At 41.3% G+C, this 20,913-nt stretch overlaps 1 protein-coding gene across 7 annotated transcripts in view; it reads right to left on the reverse strand.

Moving 5' to 3' along the window:
- Positions 1-20,913, reverse strand: part of INPP4A (inositol polyphosphate-4-phosphatase type I A) — a 1,931,511-nt gene that overhangs the window by 512,499 nt on the left and 1,398,099 nt on the right. For all 7 annotated transcript variants that reach the window (XM_044072185.1, XM_044072184.1, XM_044072183.1 and 4 more), the window contains one exon: positions 5,578-5,675. In XM_044072185.1, coding sequence (XP_043928120.1) covers positions 5,578-5,675 — 98 coding nt within the window. The remainder of the gene's footprint in view (positions 1-5,577; positions 5,676-20,913) is intronic.

Here is a 20,913-nt window from a genome sequence, read left to right on the forward strand (position 1 = left end):
GCCAAAAAATGTATAGTCATACCCTTCGGGAAAAACAAGGTAACCCCAAGCTACCATATAGGTGGCAATCCACTAAGCACAGAAGAGGTTATCAGGGACCTGGGGACCCAGGTTGACAGTGGCCTTTCTTTTGACACTCACATTGCTAAAGTGGTTAGAAAGACCTTCTACATTGCCCACCTGATCATGAAGGGATTCACATCCAGATCAAGTGAGGTCATTGTTCCCTGTACTCTTCACTTATCAGACCAATGATAGAGTACAATGCCCCATTCGGGATGTATCTCACCCGACACCTGCAGCAATTGGAGAGACCCCAAAAGTTCCTCACCAAAAGGATAAAGGGACTCCAAAATCTGTCATATGCTGCCAGACTGAAGAAACTCCAGCTCTATTCAGTCGCATACCGTCTGCTCAGAGGTGACCTGTGCCTGACATACAAGGCCATGTCCAACTCGGAATTAATGGACATCCTCCACCTCAAAAAATCCAAATCTACCAGATCCACTAGAGCAAGCGACTTAAACCTTAGCACGGATATAAATAGGACATGCTGGAGGGACAGATTTGTCACCCAGAGGCTCCCTATGCTGTGGAATAAAATCCCGATCCATGTGAGGCAGAGCACCTCGCTGGCTCTGTTCAAGAGAAATCTTGACCGGTGGATGGGAGATCGTAGGTTTACCCCAGGAATCATCTCTGTGTCACTGCTGGACAGAGGCACAACAAACTAATGGGCACAGTATTTTTTAACATAAGGGGTGGCGTAAGCCACAAAACTTTGGGCTAGGCTTATAAATGCCTTAGGGCAGATAGCCTAGTATAAACCTATGAACCTATAAGGTGACGTGCGGACACAAGCAGTCATAACTGAAAAAGCCCCAAGAGGAAATCAATGTCCTTAGGGACAAGAAAGATCATGTCCATCCAGAAGGAGAAAAAAGAGAAGAGGCCCTCAGCCAGAAGGGTAAGAAGAACAGGATCCTTCCATATAACTTTTGTAGTATTCATAACAGAATGGAGAGTATGAAAGTTCAAGAGGAAACCTGGGAGGACGATACCACTGACTAGTCCTCTAGAAACTCATGCAAAATAGACCTGGCAAAGCTAGCTCTAGCCCTGGAAATAACATCTAAGTTATAATGCTTAGTGAAAGTATGGACAAAAGACCAAGTAGCAGCATTCAAGGATGGAACTGGTATTCAGACCTTTGAAAAAAGCATCAGAGGAAGCAAAATCTCTCGCAGAATTAGCCTTTACTGATGAGAAAAGACATTTACCATTAAAAGAATAACAAAACGAAATGGCTTTAGAAATCCAGAAAGAGATTGTCCAGGAAGAGATGGTCTGCTTAGAAACAGCTAAACCCAAAGACTTGGGATGAAAGGAAACAAAAAGATGCTTAGATTTGCAAATAACTTTAGTTTTATCCACATAATATCTGAGCAGTCTATGCAAGTCCATGGTGTGAAGAACTTTCTCACTGGCAGACTGTGGAGAAGGAAAAAAGGAAGGCAAATGAACAGACTGAATAAGGGACAACTCACTGAACATCTTGGGCATAAAAAAAGGATTAGTATAAACAGAAACCTTGTCTCTGTGGAAAATTAAGAAAGGAGAAACATCCATGAGAGCCTGAAGTTGAGCCACCCTCATGGCTGAAGTGAGAGCCAAAAGAAGAACAGTCTTCCAATTACAATATTGTAAAGAAGCTGTTGCAGCAGGCTCAAAAGGAGCCTGAGTCAGTTTTCAAGAGGAATACTGGGGTCCCAGGAAGGTGGAACAGGCTTACAAGACACCTGCAACAACTGGAAAGACCACAGAAGTACCTCACCAAGAGGATCACTGGCCTCAAGCAGATGCCCTATGCAGCTCGACTGAAGAAACTCCAGCTGTACTCTGTTGCATACCGCCCACTCAGAGGTGATCTCTGCCTGACATATAAGGCCATGTCCAACCCAGAATTGATGGACATGCTCCACCTAAAGAAAACCATATCCCCTCAAGCCACACGTTCCAGACATCTAAACCTCACCATAACAATAAATAGGATGTGCTGGAGGGATAGATTCCTGTCCCAGAGACTTCCCATACTCTGGAACAAGATTTTAATCTACAGTAGGCAGAGCTCCTCGCTAACCCTCTTCAAGAGAAACCTTGACGAGTGGATGGGTAACAGAAAGTTTACCCCAGGGATCACTTCAATGGCTCTGCTGGACAGAGGCACAGGGAACTAATCTAAGGGGGCGGCGAAAGCCAACACATTCTGGCTAGGCTTATAAATGCCTTCGGGCAGATAGCCTATTACCTACCTAAGAACCTATGAGAACAATCCCACTTAAAAAAGTCCATCATACAGGTAACAGTGTCCCCAAAGGACAGTTCCTCCAAAGGGGAGTCTGCACTAATAGAATCCTCGTCATCTCACCCATAGTAGCTCAAGGTGGAATGAATTTGAGAAGAGTAGACTAAGGACTCTTCCCCCAAATCCTAATCCTCATCAGCGGAATCCAGTTCACTAGTTCTTTTATGAGGAGTGAAGACCAGGGAAGGGCAGGCACAGACACCCCTCGAGGAGGTTTTAAAGCCATAAAACATTAAACAACCCCCGAGTAAAATCCTGCCATCCTCCTTGGGGATCCTTAATTACAGAGGAATATGCTTGGTTTTCTGTTTCTGTTTATTTTTCTATCTGCACAAAACACCCTGGGAGGGTCAGAACCTTCAAAAAACTAAAGGTCCAAACTCCAGTAGTATAAATCAATAAAAAAGGTTTAATAAATAACACAATGTTTCATAAGCACTTTCATCTCACACAGAGACTTCATCAGAGTTCAATCTTTTTTTATTTTTTTGTTGGTATTTTGAGTTTGGCTACTACTCTTGATTTTACAAGTTATTTTGGAGGGTCAAAACCTTGTTGACACTCAATAAGCATAGTAGGTAACTCCTCCCTCACTAAGATCTTTGGAATTCTCCTCGGTCCCTCAGATATAATCAGCTGATGTTCCCCTCAACGTCTGGAGCAGACGTCTGTAAAGCCTCCAGTGATGTGTGAGAAGGTGGATCCAAGCCAGCCTCTGACAGGGTCATGGCAGAAGAATTCAAAGCAACTACTGGACGATGCTCCAGACTTTCACTAACCTTGATGGGGAGGTCTGGGGGAGACTGGACAGCAGCTGTATCAGACCCAAGTTTTTTGGTCTTTTTCTTGGCCAACAGCTGACTCTACAGAAGGAAAGACTACACCACAGCACCTTCAGCCAACAACTTAAGATGATGGTTTTCAACGTAAACAGATAAGGAGGACAGACGACTATGTAGGGTCTTGGGGACAAAAGCTTGGAAGACAGAACACTGTGTATAGTCTTGGGAAGCACCCAAGCAGAAGAGTCACTAGTTGAAACAGTCTTTATGGGAAATCTGCCTCCAATAATGACACTTTCCCTTTCTTGATGACATGAAATCAACCAACACTAAACAAAAAAGAAAGATAAGGAGAACTCTCAATTGGGGCACTTACTTGAAATACAGCTTAGTAACCAGCACAGCAGAAAGGCATTTAGATTGACATTCAATGATGACGTTAGGATTGGCAGCAAAGAAGTTCTGAGTGTGTGCATCCACAGGTCACCTTTACATCCTACACTTTGTGTAGGGAGCATAAGTGTGACATACGGTGCCTATAAGTAATAAAGGCTTTAGTATACTGGCAGAATGTTGGGCTATCTTTGGGAGAAGATCCCTCCCGTTATGAATACTGCTACAATAACATGGAAGGACATTGCTTAAGATGTACTAACCATAACCACATCTGGAACCCACTGGTCTACACTAATGGGCTCTCCACACTGGAGCAAACACTGAAAAACAGTTTCTTATATATAGGCTTGCTGGGTAGTAAGGAATATCAGCACCATGGCAACAGAATCATTATTCTTACAGATTTTGCTGGAAAAGCAAAACTGTGTCCCAGAAGAACAGAAAGACAGGGGCATCATAAAGATCTTCTACAAGATTTATTTTTGGAGTTCCTCAAACATGCTTTAAGAGTTCCTGTCAAACAGGAAACTGCTCCAGAAAATAAAATTCTGAATAGTCTGCCTGAGCACATCCTTAAAGGTGGAGAGTTCAAAACATATCATCTATCCAAAGAAGGATTCTCAGCCTGATGCCCCAGCTACAGCATCAGCACAGTTGATGTTCCAGTGGATTATAAAATAAAGTCTTTTCAAGGGCTTCATAATCCAGAATTCAGCAGGGTCTTCCAAGTTTCCACAGCCTAGTCCACGAGGGAGGATGGAAAATGTGACGAGTGAGATAGCAATTTAAAGGCATTCAGTATCATGACAGCAGAGGAAAAAAAACTCTTGCCCATTCCAACCAAAGCCTCAGTCTGCTTACTAGACAGTCAACAAGAAAAACCTGCTGTGTTGCCTGAGACCTATGCAGCCACTAAGAGATGGGAATGTGTCAAAAATAGTTTGGTCAACTGACTGAAAGTGTTTAGCTGAAAGCACTTTAGTTGACAGTGGAGCATTCCATTTTTTCCACTGTTCTTCAACTTTGGAGTAGCTATATTTCACTTCAGGGTAGGTGCAGGGGGGTCATCCCCCTGCAAAAAAAAAGAAAAAAGAAAAAAAGATTTTCTTCAAATTGTGCCAAAAGTGCTTTCGACTAAATATTTTTGATCAATCTGCATTCAACTGAACTACTGTCAGTGTGCTAACATGAGTCCTAAGAGATGACACAGGATTCTGTCTTCGAATAATTAGTCAGAATCACTTTATTATGTCAGGGATTTATGCAGAATTTCTGCATTCTCAGCAATAGAAGGTGCTGAACCTAGTTCTTAAAGGCTAAGATATGGCATCCTAAAAGAAATAAAGAATTAGTCTACCAGGACATCAGTAGACACAATAAGATCAGCCCAATTTTTTTCCCATTTGTATCTTGCTTTTCTTCATTGGCTTTTAGTTGGCAACAGGAGTGCTTTCAAGGTACAGTTAATTTGTGGTGCACAATCTCAAACCAGACTAAATGAAATATCTTGTCAAAATCTACTGCTTGGTTATGAATCTCTGCATGATCTCTGAGGGGCTGCTACAGGCTGCAGCCCTTACCCATTTGTTTTGCCGGTCTAATGAACTTTGCCACTACTGGTCCAGTTCTACAGAACTCCACGTACCGACTCGGGTATAGCGCTACTCCTGTTAGCGAATAAAAACTTAAAAAAATACTTTTTTTGTTAATCTAAGAAAGCATTTTATGAGAACTTGCACTAGAAGCAGTTATATTGTTTTGTTTATATTTTTACTAGTTAACAAGTGTTTTTGTTTATGTTGTGTTTTACCCTTCTTATGGTACCCTGAGGTGGAAGGGTGCAATATAATTAAAGTCTGAACAGGAATGGTTTGCATTTTCTTTCTGCAGTCCACCTAGAAGGCAGCAAGACAGCATTACTTTCACTGTACTCTCTGTAAGTAAGACATTGTGAATTACTTTGCAACACTACAAAGATCAGTAACATAACATAATGATACAAATGAAGTTATAAAAGCTTTTTGGTATACTTACAATCATCAGGTAAAACTTCCTTGAACTGTTCATAGTATGAATTCAGTCGAATTAAACTCTCTGTATTGACAACTTCTTGCAAAGATGTATCTCCAAACCTTAGTGAGTTAAAGCAGAAAGTCAAAAAGCTGCAAGAAGTACAATTATCTATAACAATACTTCACAGAATAATTGTGATAAGCATTTCCCTTTACAAACCTCCTGCCAGAAAAGGCAGGCAGGCATGCAATCCATTCTGGGGAAAGTAAGTGACAACACACAATGTTTAGGTTGATCTGATCCAGTGGACTAAAAAAATAACTGTAGCATACAGATAAAAACACTGACTCAATACAATGCCCTGCCTCTCTTCAAAATCACTGAAGACCAACCTCAAGACAGTGTTGCCATTCTAGCATTCTTCTCTGTCACATAGAGCTGATTTTGACATGGAAAAGGAACTGGAATAAAAGTTGAATGTAAACTCTTACCACTCCCCACATTGGGTTAATAATCCACTTTTTCAGGGCAGCATCTAATATTTAAGTACAATAGATTTATTTTTACCTTTTCTACTTGCATGGTATGAGTCAGGCTCTTTGCTCTCTCCTCTAGTACAGGTAGAAACAAAGATCTGCTCTTAAATCATATTCCGCTAAGGTTAAGCCCTAGTTCTGGGAAAGTAACACAAAGCATAACTGAGGGGAAAGTACAGTTTTCACAATGTACAGTTGTGTAAGTTAACTTACTATAACAGTAGATGTTTTAATAGATTATTGTTGCAGGAGCCTAAACTATATGGGTTATATCCCTGCCAAGAAAATGACAACTGGTCAGCATCCAAAGCTTTAAGGCACCTTCCACTTGCCCTAACCAATGAACAGTTACAGAAGAGCAGTATGAAGTCAGTGGCCTGGTTGCCAAACCTTCAGAGCCTTCTTGCCTCACAGAAAAGGATGCTAGAGCCCTGCTTTCTAGGTTTATTCTAGGGAAAAATACATAAAAATACCCACACCCTGGCAAAACACATAACACAAAAAAGGGGGAAGAAGGGAAAGTGTCCTTACTGCAAAAGTGATATGAACATCTACTGTTATGATAAGTTAACTTTCACAACTGTACTAAGTTCATCACTACATTACTACTGCAGAAGTCAAAGCTATAAGGGTAGATTACCAGTGCTAAAGGGAGGAGGAAAAGGGTCAGAGTCTGGCAGCCCCTGTAGAACAGTACTAGCAAAACCTGCTGTGGCCCAGAAAAAATAATCTAATTTGTATGCACAGAGGACCAAGTTGATGTCTCTAAAATACTTCGAGTCCAACCTTTTCCAAAGGAAGAAAAAAAAAAAAAAAAAAAAACACCCTGGTAGAATGGGCCCTGAAGGTCTTAGTCTTGTCAGTGTAGTATCTAAGCTGTCTGTGTACATCTAGAGTATCTAAAAATGCTTTCTCCCTTAGTTTTGGATCTGGAAAGAAGAGAGAGAGAAAGATGAATAGCTTGACTCAAGCTAAACTCTGAAACCACTTTAGCATAGATAAAGGATTTGTTCTCGAACATACCATATCCTTACGAAAAATAAGATAAGGTTGACTCACCATAAGAGCTTATAATTAGATATACTTCTTGCAGAAGTCAGAGCAATGAGTAACATTGTTTTCCAAGTTAAGAACTTCAATTCAACCTCATGGACTCCTTTAAATGGAAATAGCGTGTTTCTCTAAAACAAAAATTGAGATCCCAAGAAGGATCCTCCTGCTTTCTACATGAACAGATATACAGAACCTCTACCAAAAACCATTTGACTTGAGGTGGGGTGGCAAGGGGATCTAAGGGCAGATAAGAAAATGGCAGCAAGTGAATCTTTACAAAACAGTAAGAAAAGTCAGAGGATAATACCTCACACAAATATTGTGGAACCAGAGGCATCTTGGCCTTAGAAGGATCTTTCTTCTTTGGCACCAACTAGAAAATATTTTCCACTTACAAATACAATTTTCTAGTAGCAGGCTTCTTACTGTCCTATAATACCTGCTGCATGCCCACAGAAAACAGGTGCCTAAAAGGTAATAAAACTCTATCATCTAGGTATTCAACTGCACAAGCTGAAGGTTGGGATGTATCAAATAACCCTAAACGTGTGTGTAAGACCATTCTGTGAGGAAGCTTGTGGTAACTGGCCTTGGCCATTTTCAAAAGAATGGAGTTATGTAAGAAAATTTACTATAAACAGTAAACGTTCTTATAGATCACTGTTGCAGTAGCCTAAGTGGTTTGGCTTATTATCCTGCCAAGAATATGACCAGCAGGCCAGTCTTCAAACCTTCGGGACACCTTCTACATGTCTTAACTGCTGTTTGGCTTGAAGAGAGCCACATATAAGCAATGGTTAGGGTGCCGAAAGCATCAGAGCTTTCTTGCCTCAAGAAGGGATTTTAGAGCCCTGAAAGGAAATTGTTTGGAAAATAGAAATAAACATTTAAACAGATGTAGTTATATACAAAGTGTATAAACATCAACACCCTGGCAATATAACTAAACCAGAACAAGGGAGATGGAAGGAGGGAATTTTTACTGCAACAGTAGTTTATTAGAACATACATCATTATGGTAAATTTACTTACAAAACTGTATTATGTTCAACATTAGATTATTGTTGCTGTAGTCGAAATTGTATAAAGAATGGTCCTAGCAGAGACGGTTCTGGCCATGGAAAAGGAATAGTTTGCTTTGTGAATGTACAAAGGACCAAGCTTGCTGCCTATAAAATACTTCTAGATCCCACTTTTTTCCAAAATGAAAAGAAGAACTCAAAGCTCTCGTAGAGTGAGCCTTGACCTTACCTGAAAGTGACTTGATATGGTGAGATCATCAGAAATAAATAGCATGAGACAACCATCTAGAAATTGTTTCCTTTGACACTGGTTGTCCTTTTTTCTTACATCCATAGGAAATAAACAGTTGATCAGCCTTCCTGAAGGATTTTACTCTGTCCAAGTAGTATCTGAGCTGCCTTTGGACATCCAGAGTATGGAAGATTCTTTTCTCTAGTTTTTACATTCTGGAAAGAATATGGTGAGAATAACAGACTGACTCAATGTAAACTCTGAAACCACTTTAGACATAAAAGAAGGATGTGTTCTCAAAGACCCACTGAGGTAGGGTTGACTCTCTATTAAAGTTTGTAAAGTACATCTGTGTAAGAACTTACCATAACAGTATATGTCCTACTAATTAGTGTTGCAGTGTTCTTAACATATGGGTTTTCATGCACTGGCGTCTGGCTGTGGTACCAAAGCTTTAGCATTGCGAAGACATACGTCAGATGTGTGACCTCAGTTGGTATGTTAGAGTATACAGGCAGCCATACGCATGAGTTCCTCAAGACTATCTCCAAGCCAGTGGCCTGAAGACTACTGAGACAGCAGACTGGTCAGCTAGGAGGGGCATAGCTCAATCAAACAGCTAAGTAAAGTCCCCCAATAGCAGGACATAGGTGATAGTTTACAACTAAGGGAAAGAGTAATATTGGAGAAAATGAAGAGAACAGGGGAAGGAGGGAGGGAAGGAATACCGTAACAGTGATCAGAAGGACATCTACTATTACGGTAAGTTCTTACACAATTATACTATGTCCTGACTGAAATCACTGCTTCAGTATTCTTAAGATATGAGTGATTCCCAAAGCTGTAGGAGGTATTGAAAAGGGTTGCTGTCTAATGGGAAGATGAGCTATCCAGGAGTCCAAATAGAACAAACTTAGCAAAGGCAGCTTTAGATATGGAAAAAGCATCAATGTTGTAAGTTTGGTGTGCACAGAGGACCAGGTGGCAGCTTCTAAGATGGACCTGGCATCAACACCCTTGTGAAAGGCACCAGAACAGGTCACTGCAGAGTACATTGTGCTTTTGGGCATGACGGCAATGATTTACCATAATGTTTGTTGCAGAAAGAGTTGGCCTTCGATATTCAGGATGCAATAGTTTGCTTTGAATTCATGAAAAAAACATATAGTTGGTCAGTTTTTGCTAATGGTTTTTGCTTTGTCCAAGTAGAATCTTAGATGCCTGCAAATGTTTACTGAGTGCAAAATTATTTTGCACCTGGTCTGGGGATAGCAAAAAAGGAAGGCAGGTGAGTAAACTGATTGATGGTCAGTTCAATCATTACCTTAGGCATGAAAGAAGGATTAGTCCTAAGAGTCACCTGGTCCCAGTGGAAAATGAGAAAATGTCAAATAGCCATCACAGCCTGAAGTTCAGGCACTCTGCGAGCCAAGGTAAGAGCAACAGAAGGACAGTTTCCCAGGTGCAGAATTTTAGAGTGGCAGATGATGCTGGCTCGAATGGGGACAATTTAAGTTTTTCCAGCACAAAGCTGAGATTCCAAGGAAGAGAAATAGTTTTCTTGACAGTTTAAGATGCTAAGTTCCCCCTCAAGAAAAGATTGACCTCCACTCTGGACATGAGAGGAGGGTCAACAGGCAAGTCGACATTGATGGCAGACTTTAATGGAAGAGTAAGCCACACCAGACTGCAATAGTTCACACAGATAATGAAGGACAGTGGAAACCTCTAATAAATATGTATCTTGGATGTGTCTGTGGCACCAAACAGAAAATCCTTTCCACTTAGCTGTGTATGACTTTCTGGTAGTAAGTTTCTTGGCTTCCTGTAAAACCTGAAGCACCTCCTGCCTTTTAGGGATCTGAAACTTATCACCCATACAGTGAGACACAGAAGCTGGACTGGGAAGGAAAAGGATAAATCGTTGTTGAGTGACCAAGTCTGGGTGTGACTGTATCTTCCAGTAGTTTCCTCTGGACAGGAAACCAATGTTGTCATGGCCAGTAAGGGACCAGAAGCAGATGTTCTGGAGCTTCCTTTTGGGCATTTAGATGAAATCTTTTAAGCAGTGGCAGAGGTGAGAAGGCATAGAGGAACCTCCCCTAAACTCTGGAAAGAGAAGATATCTGGCACCCAGGCTAAAGAAGAAGGGATCCTGGTGCAGAAACAAGGAAATTGGTGGTTTTCTGGGGAAACAAAAAGGTCTACTTGTGGTGTGCCACACTGGTGCTGGATTGTTTTGAAGACCTGTCTGTTCAGGGTTTATTTGTGAGGCACCAAGAGTGTGCCTGGTTTCATAAGCGAGAAAAGATCTGCAGAGCTTGCAGAAAAGTTCTCATTTCTTGTGTTCCTTCAGGAAAGGAGAAGGCCATTTCCCTGCACACAGTGAGATCATGTCCATGCCCCCCATTGTCCTGTCTGAGGCATCTGTGTGAAGAACTTAGTGGGGTGGAACTAAGGTGAAAGGAAGACTCAGGTTAAGTGTGACTTGTTTCTCCCACCACAGCAGATCCTTTTTGAGGCAAGGAAAGAGTGGAATCAAGGTAGCCAGTGGGTTTGAATGTTGGAACCACACAGATTTCAGGATAATACCTCACACAAACATCGTGGAACCAGAGGCATCTTGGCCTTAGAAGGATCTTTCTTCTTTGGCACCAACTAGAAATATTTTTCACTTACAAATACAATTTTCTAGTAGCAGTCTTCTTAGTCTCCTATAATACCTGCTGCATGCCCACAGAAAACAGGTGCCTAAAAGGTAATAAAACTCTATCATCTAGGTATTCAACTGCACAAGCTGAATGTTGGGATGTATCAAATAACCCCAAACGTGTGCGTAAGACCATTCTGTGAGGAAGCTTGTGGTAATTGCCCTTGGCCATTTTCAAAAGAATGGAGTTATGTAAGAAACTTTACTATAAACAGTAAACGTTCTTATAGATCACTGTTGCAGTAGCCTAAGTGGTTTGGCTTATATCCTGCCAAGGATATGACCAGCAGGCCAGTCTTCAAACCTTCGGAACACCTTCTACATGTCTTAACTGCTGTTTGGCTTGAAGAGAGCCACATATAAGCAGTGGTTAGGGTGCCGAAAGCATCAGAGCTTTCTTGCCTCAAGAAGGGATTTTAGAACCCTGAAAGGAAATTGTTTGGAAAATAGAAATAAACATTTAAACAGATGTAGTTATATACAAAGTGTATAAACATCAGCAACCTGGCAATATAACTAAACCAGAACAAGGGAGATGGAAGGCGGGAACTTTTACTGCAACAGTAGTTTATTAGAACATACATCATTATGGTAAATTTACTTACAAAACTGTATTATGTTCAACATTAGATTATTGTTGCTGTAGTCTTAAGTTGTATGAAAAATGGTCCTAGCAGAGACGGTGCTGGCCATGGAAAAGGAATAGTTTGCTTTGTGAATGTACAAAGGACCAAGCTGCTGCCTATAAAATACTTCTAGATCCCACATTTTTCCAAAATGAAAAGAACTCAAAGCTCTCGTAGAATGCGCCTTGACCTTACCTGAAAGTGACTTGATATGGTGAGATCATCAGAAACAAATAGCATGAGACAACCATCTAGAAATTGTTTCCTTTGACACTGGTTGTCCTTTTTTCTTACATCCATAGGAAATAAACAGCTGAATTTTCATCACGTGTAGTCTGGCCAGAGGAAGCACTGCGATGGTAGCTACCATGAAACCCAAAGCCATGAAGATCTCTCTTGTTGTGCAGTGTGACACTAAAAGAGACGCTGTAAGAATCTGGCCAGACTGCAAACTTTTTCCTGAGCTATATTTTGTGTGCGTCTAGTCTGCAACCCAGAAAAACTAGGTCCTGAGTGGGTGTAAGATGGGATTTTTTGAACAAGACTGTGATGCCCAGTGTTGTCAGATGTATGCCCAGTGTTGTCAGATGTATGTATAATGCACATGCTGTAGGAGGGTGTCTGTAAACAGAGCTTGGATCGGTAGATTGTCCAGGTAAGGGAAAAATCAGGATTCCCTGTACGCGGCCCTAGGCCACCACTGGAGCTAGACACTTTGTAAAAACTCTTGGTACTGTAAGAAGATCAAAGGGCAAAGCAGTAAACTGAAAATACAATGAGTCACAGATCAATTTAAGCAATTTCCTGCTAGATCAAATACCAAAAAGGTGCGAGGAAGAATGAAAGGTAAGAGGGTGGGAAGAGAGAGCATTTTGAAAGTAGGGACTTTCAAGAAAGTGTTTATAAGAGAGAGACACAGAATGGGTCTCCTTTATCCTTCCTTCCTTGGTACCAAGAAGGCTCTGGAATAGAAATCTTTTCTCATGAAGGACACTGGCACTCTTTCTATGGTGCCCTGAACCAGTAAGCCCTGAATAATAGGATTGAGCAACAAAAGCTGGAAGAGGAATGTCATTTAGGGGAGGAATGCTGTCCGAAAACATGGCATAGCATTCATTGATGATGGTCAGAACCCATTTGTCTGTAGTTACCATTTCCCAAAAGGGGGGAGAGAAAGTCTTTTGGACAGGAGTAGTGGGGTTGAGGAGAAGGGAGAGGTAGCTTGGAAGGTAGTCATAGGTTTTTGCTTCCAAAGGGAGGTCTCCCGAAAGGAGATTCCCCTGAGTGTTTTGCCTGAAAATCTTTTTTTCTTGGTGTTTTTTTTTGTTTGCGAGTGAACCTAGGCTCCATCTTAACAAAAGCAATACGCGTGGCTGGGTAGTTTCTATGGTATCGAAGGACTGTAAAAAGTAGAACTTGTCGACAGTCTTTCCTACTCGTGCCTTGCTCTTGTAAGGCTTCAGACTGGAAGCCTGTGGGCCAAATAAGAGATATTTGTCTAAGAGTGAATCTAGTATTTTAGATTTGAAGTCCTCAAGGATGGGCTGACTGGGCACCCATGCATACTGTCTGATGACTAAGCCTATGGCAGCCCTGGAGGTAGCATCCACAGCATCAAAACTGCATTTTATGCTATGTCTGGCTATTTGTGTATTTTGTATAAATAAATATAGGTCTGCATTTGCCTGGCATGGGATGCAGCTGATGAAGAGTTAGCATTTTGAATTTTGGGATTACCAAAAAGGTGTTTAGGATAGACAGGTCCAGGATAGGACGCCAGGAATTGTCTTTTCTGGGTACCAGGAAAACTCCTGAGTAAAAACCTTGCCCCCATTCCTCTTCTGGGACAGGTTGAATAGCCCTGATACTTAGAAAAGAGAGAACCTGCTTTTGAGCCTCTGCCCACTGATTTGGGGGTAGGTCTGGCCAACCGTTTGGGGTTGGTAAGCAGTGGAAGTGGAATCTGTATCCTTGGGAAACTATATTTAAAGCCCATTTGTCTTGGGTAATGAGTTCCCAGTTTTTTGAATGCAGAGCGATCTTTCCCCCTAAAGGAACAGTCAGTTGAGCAGGGCTTGGAAGGTTTAAAGTTAAGTCATTGCGACAGTTTTCCATAGGGGGGTGTCTTACTACTTCCAGCTTTGGAAGTGAGAGCCCCCCACTGCTTAGGCCTGTGAGCTTGAGACTGAAACCTGGGTGGTCTGCTGGTCCTGGATTTGGTCTGAGAATGCCTGGCAGAGGCAGGAAAGGACCAATTCTTAGAAGGCCAGTGCCTACTAAATCTGGGAGGCTGTACTTGCAGGAAGTCTTCAACAGTTTGCATAGATTTAGCTTTTTCCTCCATCTTTTTAAGTACTACTTTTGCTTTGTTGCCAGACAGGCAGTCTTGGTTTAAGGGAGCATCCAGTAATTTAGCTTTAATATGATCTGGCAAAGTTTGCTCCTTAAGCCAAGCATGCCTTCTAAGTACAGACCCAGTGACAGCAGCTCTGCAAGATGCCTCTAATGAATTAAAACCACATTGCAAAATATGTTTTCCAACTTGTTCAGCAGAATGCATTAAATCCTGTAATTCTTTATTTTCAGCACAGTCAGGAATCAACATCATTTTCTGTTTAAGCAATCCAATAATATGCTGCTGATACTTTAACATATGAAACTGGCAGTTTAAGGCACTAATGACCAAAGCAGCAGAAGTGTGTACCTTCTTACCCCATCTGTCCAGGGCCCTGGAATCTCTATCAGAGGGGGTAGGGTTTTTGGCAGTAGTAGCCTTAATGCCTTTGGGTCCCTGTGAAATGGTCTCAGGATCCGCAGTAGGATTCTTAAAGAGGAACTTGTGAAAGTCAGGTACTCTGTAATGCCTGTCAGGTTTTCTGGGATCTGGAGGTAAAGTGTTAGGGGCCAGGATAGATTCCAAGAAGGCATCATCTACAATGTCCAGTACAGGAGGGATAGCTAAAGGCCTGTGTTGAGGTAGGAGCAAGAATTCCCTAAGCCTCTTTTTGGAGTCACAGCAATCCTGGATTTTCCAGCAAAAATGTTCCCTAAGGGTATGCAAGGTTTCATAAAAAAGAGAAAGCCTCTGGAGGGGAAGCAGAGGGAATGGAGTCCTTTGCATCAGAATCCTCATGGGTAGATAAGGGCAACTCCTGGTCATCAGAGAAAACAGAAATTTGAGAATCCTGATCAGAAGGAAAATCAGTTCTAGGTCTCTCAGAGGGAGAAGGCTGGCTTCTCCTGATTAGAGTAATAAGGTCTTCAGCCATTCTTATAATTTGTTTTTAGGCATAGGGGCCTGGCCATGCAGTCTGGGTCTTGGTTTTCTAGGCATGGATCGAGTTTTAGGCCTTGAAGAAGAAGAAGATGGCGTCGGTTTAATATGCAAGTCAGTCGGCCTAAATACACCCTCAGAAGCCGGTGCCTGCACAGCAGCTCTGGATCCATCCAAGGTAGAAACATCCGCCAAGTTCCACAGTCGAAGAAGCATTTCGCGGCACACCAGACTCCGAATGGGTCTCAGTAGAGGCCTGCGAATCTGAAGTAGCGGGTATCAGGGGCCACAAAAGCGCCTCAATGAGTACTAGCGAATTGGTGACTAGCTTAACAGAAGCATTGGCGGCAGCTTTGGACCTATGTGGTCTGTGTCTGTCTTTATCTTTGCATTTTTTCGGAATGTCGGTAGTCGGGTGGCTTACTGAAGCCATTTCTGGATAACTGAACAGAGTACCAAAATATTTAGATGCGAAAATGAACCAACGACGGATAGTTCGAGGTTTGAATAAGGCACAAAACCAACAGCGAGGGACGTCGTGGTCTGGGCCTAAGCAAGGAATGCAGTACGAATGAAAATCTTTATGAGGTATTTGCTTTCCACAAGAAATACAATTGTTAACTTTTACTGACATCGGTTTAGAGCAAGAAAAAGGATGCCCAACAGGGTACTTAGCTTTGTTGAAGCCTTCGGATCTGAAACTCGAAAAAGAAAATTTCAGGAGTCGGTTGACCAGCATTTGCAACATGGTTCTGCTTCGGGCACCGCACGGCAAGAAAGACTGATGTAATGGCGTCGGCTGCATGCTTTATACCCCTGACTACCTGACGTCATGGAAGATGAAACAGCAACAGACGCAGGACCCAAGACTTTGATAATCAGGCCAACTGAGGGCTACCTGCAAGCAGATAACCCAAATGTACTGGCTGCAACAGTTAAACACGAAGAACATCTGCTTAACTTGAAGATAGATAGAAAGGGGATCTAAAGGCAGAAATAACAAAAAAAAATAAAATAAAATAAATCTCAACAGAAGAGTAAAAAAAAAACAGAGGATAATACCTCACACAAATATTCTAGAACCAGAGGCATCCAGGCCTTAAAAAGGTCTTGGTTCTTAGCATGGTACCAACTAGAAAACCATTTCCACTTACACATATGATGTCCTAGTAGCAGTTTTTTGGTCTTCTTTAGTACCTGCTGGTGCATCAGGTAGTGTTTGTTGCTTCACAGCAAGAGGTTCCTTGGTTTGATTCCTGGCTAGACTGCCTTCTGTGTGGAGTCTGCATGTCCTACCTGTCTTTTTTCCAGATGCTCTGGTTTCCTCCTACGTTCCAAATACATGCAGTAGGTAGGCAGGACATTCTAAATTGGCCACAGGTATGAGTGGTATGGAAAAAGAACGCACTGCAGGGCTACCAACCCGGCAGTGTGAACACTGGCTCTAGATGACTGTCACTGCTGAAGTGACACCCCAACCCTATATGCAAAATGGGAAAAGGGGGCTGTGGATGGATGGATAGTTATGTCTTCAGAAAAAGGTATCAAAGCCCTATCATCCAGGCAGTCAACTAAAGTCTTTTCAGGATGTGGGGTACCAAACAACCCACGTCTTAAGTCAAGAAATCCAATCTCTGGAGAAGCCTGTGGTAACTGCCTTTGGCCACTTTCAATAAAAGAGAGAACCACTGCTGGCAGGGCCAAAAGGGAGTCACCACCACTATCTCTGGAGAGTCTTTCTGGATCTTTAGATGAACCCTGGATATGGGTGAAAAAGCATATAAAACATTCCTGTCCATGGGAATAAGAAAGCATTTTCTTCCAGACCTGTTTTGCAAGGAATCCTGGAGCAGAATTTCATTAACTGTCTTTTTTGAAAGGAGACAAAAAGATCTATCTGCCTTGCTCTCCACAGGTGTTGTTTCCATTTTTCAAGGGTTTATCCTTGGGCTGCTCATCTTGTCTGGCATTTTATTTTGCTATGAAGGAATGTATGAAGCCTGAAGAGTGAAACTGAGATGAGATGAAATGTAACCTCCAAAGCAATTGTGGCAAGTCTGCAAAGAGGGAAGGATATATTACTCTCCTGCTGTTTATATAGTATAGCCTTTTTTACTGTGGTATTGTTTATGATTAGTATTGGAGGACCTGGAGAATGGAGAATACTTAAGGTTTTTAGCGCATTGATTACTGCCATCTTCGCTGAAATGTACATGTAGGTCTCCATCCTGCTCATTCCACAGACTTTGCAGTTTCACCCCTTTTAATACAGCCCCTCAGGCAAAGTCTGAAGCATCTGTTGTAACAAGCTTACAAGGAGAAGGGGAGGCCTGCATTGAAGGACAACTGGTCCATTCCCTACAGTATCTCTCTTCTTAAAACCTCTAGCATTGGAATCTGAAAAGATAACAATGCTGATGCTAAGACCAAACTGACCAGAGTGACTAAATTTTCTCATGTGAAGTCTGACAAACAGAATCATGATAGTTGTAGAGGTAATGAAACCAGAATCCTGAAAAATTCCCTGGCTGATGTCAGACACTGGTTGGAAAAGCTCAGGAAGCTTTGCCTGTACAGTTCTACTTTGTTCATTGAAAGAAAAGCCCTTCCTAGTGAGGTATCCAAAAGGTGTCCCAGAAAAGCTATTTGGTGGGAAGGAATGAGGGGTGCCTTCTGTAAGTTCACTTGAAACCCCAGACTGAGAAAGAGTTTTTTGACCCACAACAGAGAATCTAGACAATTGAAAAAAAAAGTCAGCAAATATAAGACAAATGTTCAAATATGGAATGATATGAATTCCTTGAAGTCTGCACTAAGCAATTATTGGAGCCAGACACTTTATTATACTCTTGGTGCAGTAGACAGACAAAACAGCAAGACAGAAAACTGCTAATGTAAGCCAGATAAAGGCAATAATAAAAAAGTCTAATTTTATTGCAAATTGGTATCTGATAACAAGCATCATTTAACTCTAAAGTTACCATGAAATTTAAAGGGGGTGGAAGTGGTAACAAGGTTTGGAAGGATAATATCTACAACTTTGGAACCCCGACACAGAGATTGACAAGGATATGTCTGGGACTGGTCTCCAAGTTCCTTCTTTCTTTGGCTTTGCCTATCTGATCTGTGGTACTAGTTCTGTGACTCCCTAAAACAATACGTGTTCCAAAACTGGAGGAAGCAGGAACGTCTGGTTTACAGAATATGAAGGAATCCACTGAAAAGGAGAAAAGCAACCCCCACTGCCATCTGTACCCCTGATGGATTATTTTCAGAACTAATTTCTCTAAAATAAGCTGACGCCACTAGGAAAGATGAATGCCTAGAAAGGGGTAGGGGTGGGGCGTGATGGTGGGGCATGCATGGGCGAATAGTCATTCGGACTTTTTGGACTTTCCTTGACTCCAAAACACACTCAATTTTTTCTTTGAGCCCACCGATATTCTGTTTGAACTTTGCTGAGATTGCTTACTTTGCTTCCAGAAGAAGGCTCCTAAATTAAAAACAAAGTTTTACTGAACTTAGAAAAGGATGACTGAAAGATTCGGTAATTTAGTTTCTGTCTTTTACACAATCCTTTATGGATCTCAGCAGCAAAATGGCCAACAGAACATCTTTGTCAGGAGGATAATTTAAAATCTTAGCTTTAACATCTTATGGCAAATTTTGAGAATGCAACCATGCAAATCTTCACATAACTGAACCAACGGCAGCAGCTCTGAATGCAGCATCAGCAGAGGCTTAAGAACACTTTAAGTAATGTTTGGTTACTTGAAATGTAAACACAATTAAGAAATTTCAATTAAACTACAGCAACACATTTTTTTAATATTTTAGCCCTGAAGTTTAGAACTCGAAAAGTTCCGGTAGCAGAAGAATAAGCAATATCCAGCATACTGACCATTGCTGCAGCACTCCATGGTTATATCCTAAACAAACAAAACAGCTATAAAAAAACAGAAATGAACTTACTTGAGACTTGAACTGTCAATAAGACTGCAAAGGACAACAACCATTAGTTGACTGCTTTCATCCGAGCTAATCACAAACTTAAAAGCTTCAGGGCACCTTCCATGTACCCAAACTGTCAAGCAGCTCGAGCTAAGCTTGCTAAAAGACAAATTTAGGTACAAAGATCTCCACAGCTTTCCTGCCGCTGAATAATATGATCCTCTAAGGCTTTTGAGGATTGACGGTTGGCTTCTGCTTTTCTTTACTGAGTAGATAAGTTCCCTTGGTGAAAAAGCTTCCATTTTTTAAATTTCTTTTTACAAATTTATCATTTTTTTTTTTTTTACTTTCTTCTTCAGGAAAGTTATTTTTAAGCAAGGAGTGTTGTATTTTAACGGACTGTCTCGAGACTGTAAAGTAATTTTAAATGAGCAGTCATTTTTTTCTGGCAGTTTAACAGTAGTATTAACTAACTGAAAGCATATTTTCTGTAGAGAAATTGTGTTTATTCTCCTCTGAGGGGCCAGCACAATTTTGAAGGTACTTTTTACTGTTTTTTTCTGTCAATGAAAGGCAATTTTTGTGGACTGGTAGTTTTACCAGTATTTGTTGCTTGTATTCCTGGGAATGTGGCACCATTTTTGACTTGACCATGGAACAGACCACCTGTCCCATGGTTTGTCCTTCTTCCAGACACAAAAATTCAAACTTAAGAAAACAGTATTTGCCACCACAGCAGGCTAGCAATTTGCCTTGGCCGCAGATTGGTGACTCTGATATGGTCATCTGTTCTACCTCAGAAGAATCATCTTTTATCCCATGTCATCTGTTCTACCTCAGAAGAATCATCTTTTATCCCAGATACCTCTGGTGTAGCACCTACAGCCACTGTGGATCGGTAGTTGGCCACATCCTCTGCGGCTAATGGAGTCCCTACAGCGGGCAAGGGAGAGGCACTCGTGTCAATCCTGTGAGAGCGACCAGGGAAGGTTTCCCTGTTGTGCCTGAATGCTGTGCCCATCCTTGAGGAAGCAGCTGTTGTCATTAGTAACACAGTTTGCCCAACTGAAAACCAAGCATGAATCTACTCCTCCTTAAATTTCTTTACAGGAACAGTATACTGGTACTAGGTCAGGGTTTAATTTAGGATATTGATTCTTCTATAAAAGTAGTTTCTGGTAAAAGAGGGATTCAAGATTCTGAACCTGAAAAGGAAGATGCAGAGATATGTGTTTTCCCTTAGATTTCAGATTCAAATGAGAGCTATTTTTTTATTCTCCTTGTGGGAGTTTCTTTTTCCTGAGACTATTAACAAATGTGCCAATTTTTTTAGTTGGAGAATACCAAGGTTTCCAAGTCCCTCAAAAAACACTAAGAATTTTGCAGAAGGAATTTCCAGAACCTATACCCACTCCTCCTGTTCTGTTAGCTTTACAGGATATGCATGTTACTGTATGCAATTTTCCTGTCAGTCAGTCAGCAGCCCCTAAAAAGGCACACAGGATGTATACAATTCCTCAGTCTTTTAAAATTTGTATACACCATTCCCAAACCTGGCCCACAACTTTAATTGATCCCACTACTGCTAAGCACTTAGTTAATTCCAATCCTACTCTTTCTGATAAGGATGGGAAAATTTGTGATAGGTATAGGAGAAAAAGTGTATACTTCTGCAACTTTACTTTTCAGAACCTTGAATTGTCAGGTGCATATATGTTAAAGCTTGTTCTGACAAGTTGTGAAAGCATGATGAATGTTTTGTCTGCAGTTTCCTCTTGTGAGGAAAAAAAATTGCTTTAAATAACTTAATTTCTTATTTTGCACAGACACTACTCATTGTTTACAGTGTGTTATAAAACTCTGTTAATATTTCTTCCAGGGCTATGGTCACTGGTACTGTTTTAAGGAAGCTTGTATGGCTGCACCCTAAGAACATTCCATACAATGTTAAAA

This window comes from Protopterus annectens, chromosome 5.part0 (assembly GCF_019279795.1).
Source record: "Protopterus annectens isolate FY-2018-M chromosome 5.part0, PAN1.0, whole genome shotgun sequence".
NCBI lineage: Eukaryota > Metazoa > Chordata > Ceratodontiformes > Protopteridae > Protopterus > Protopterus annectens.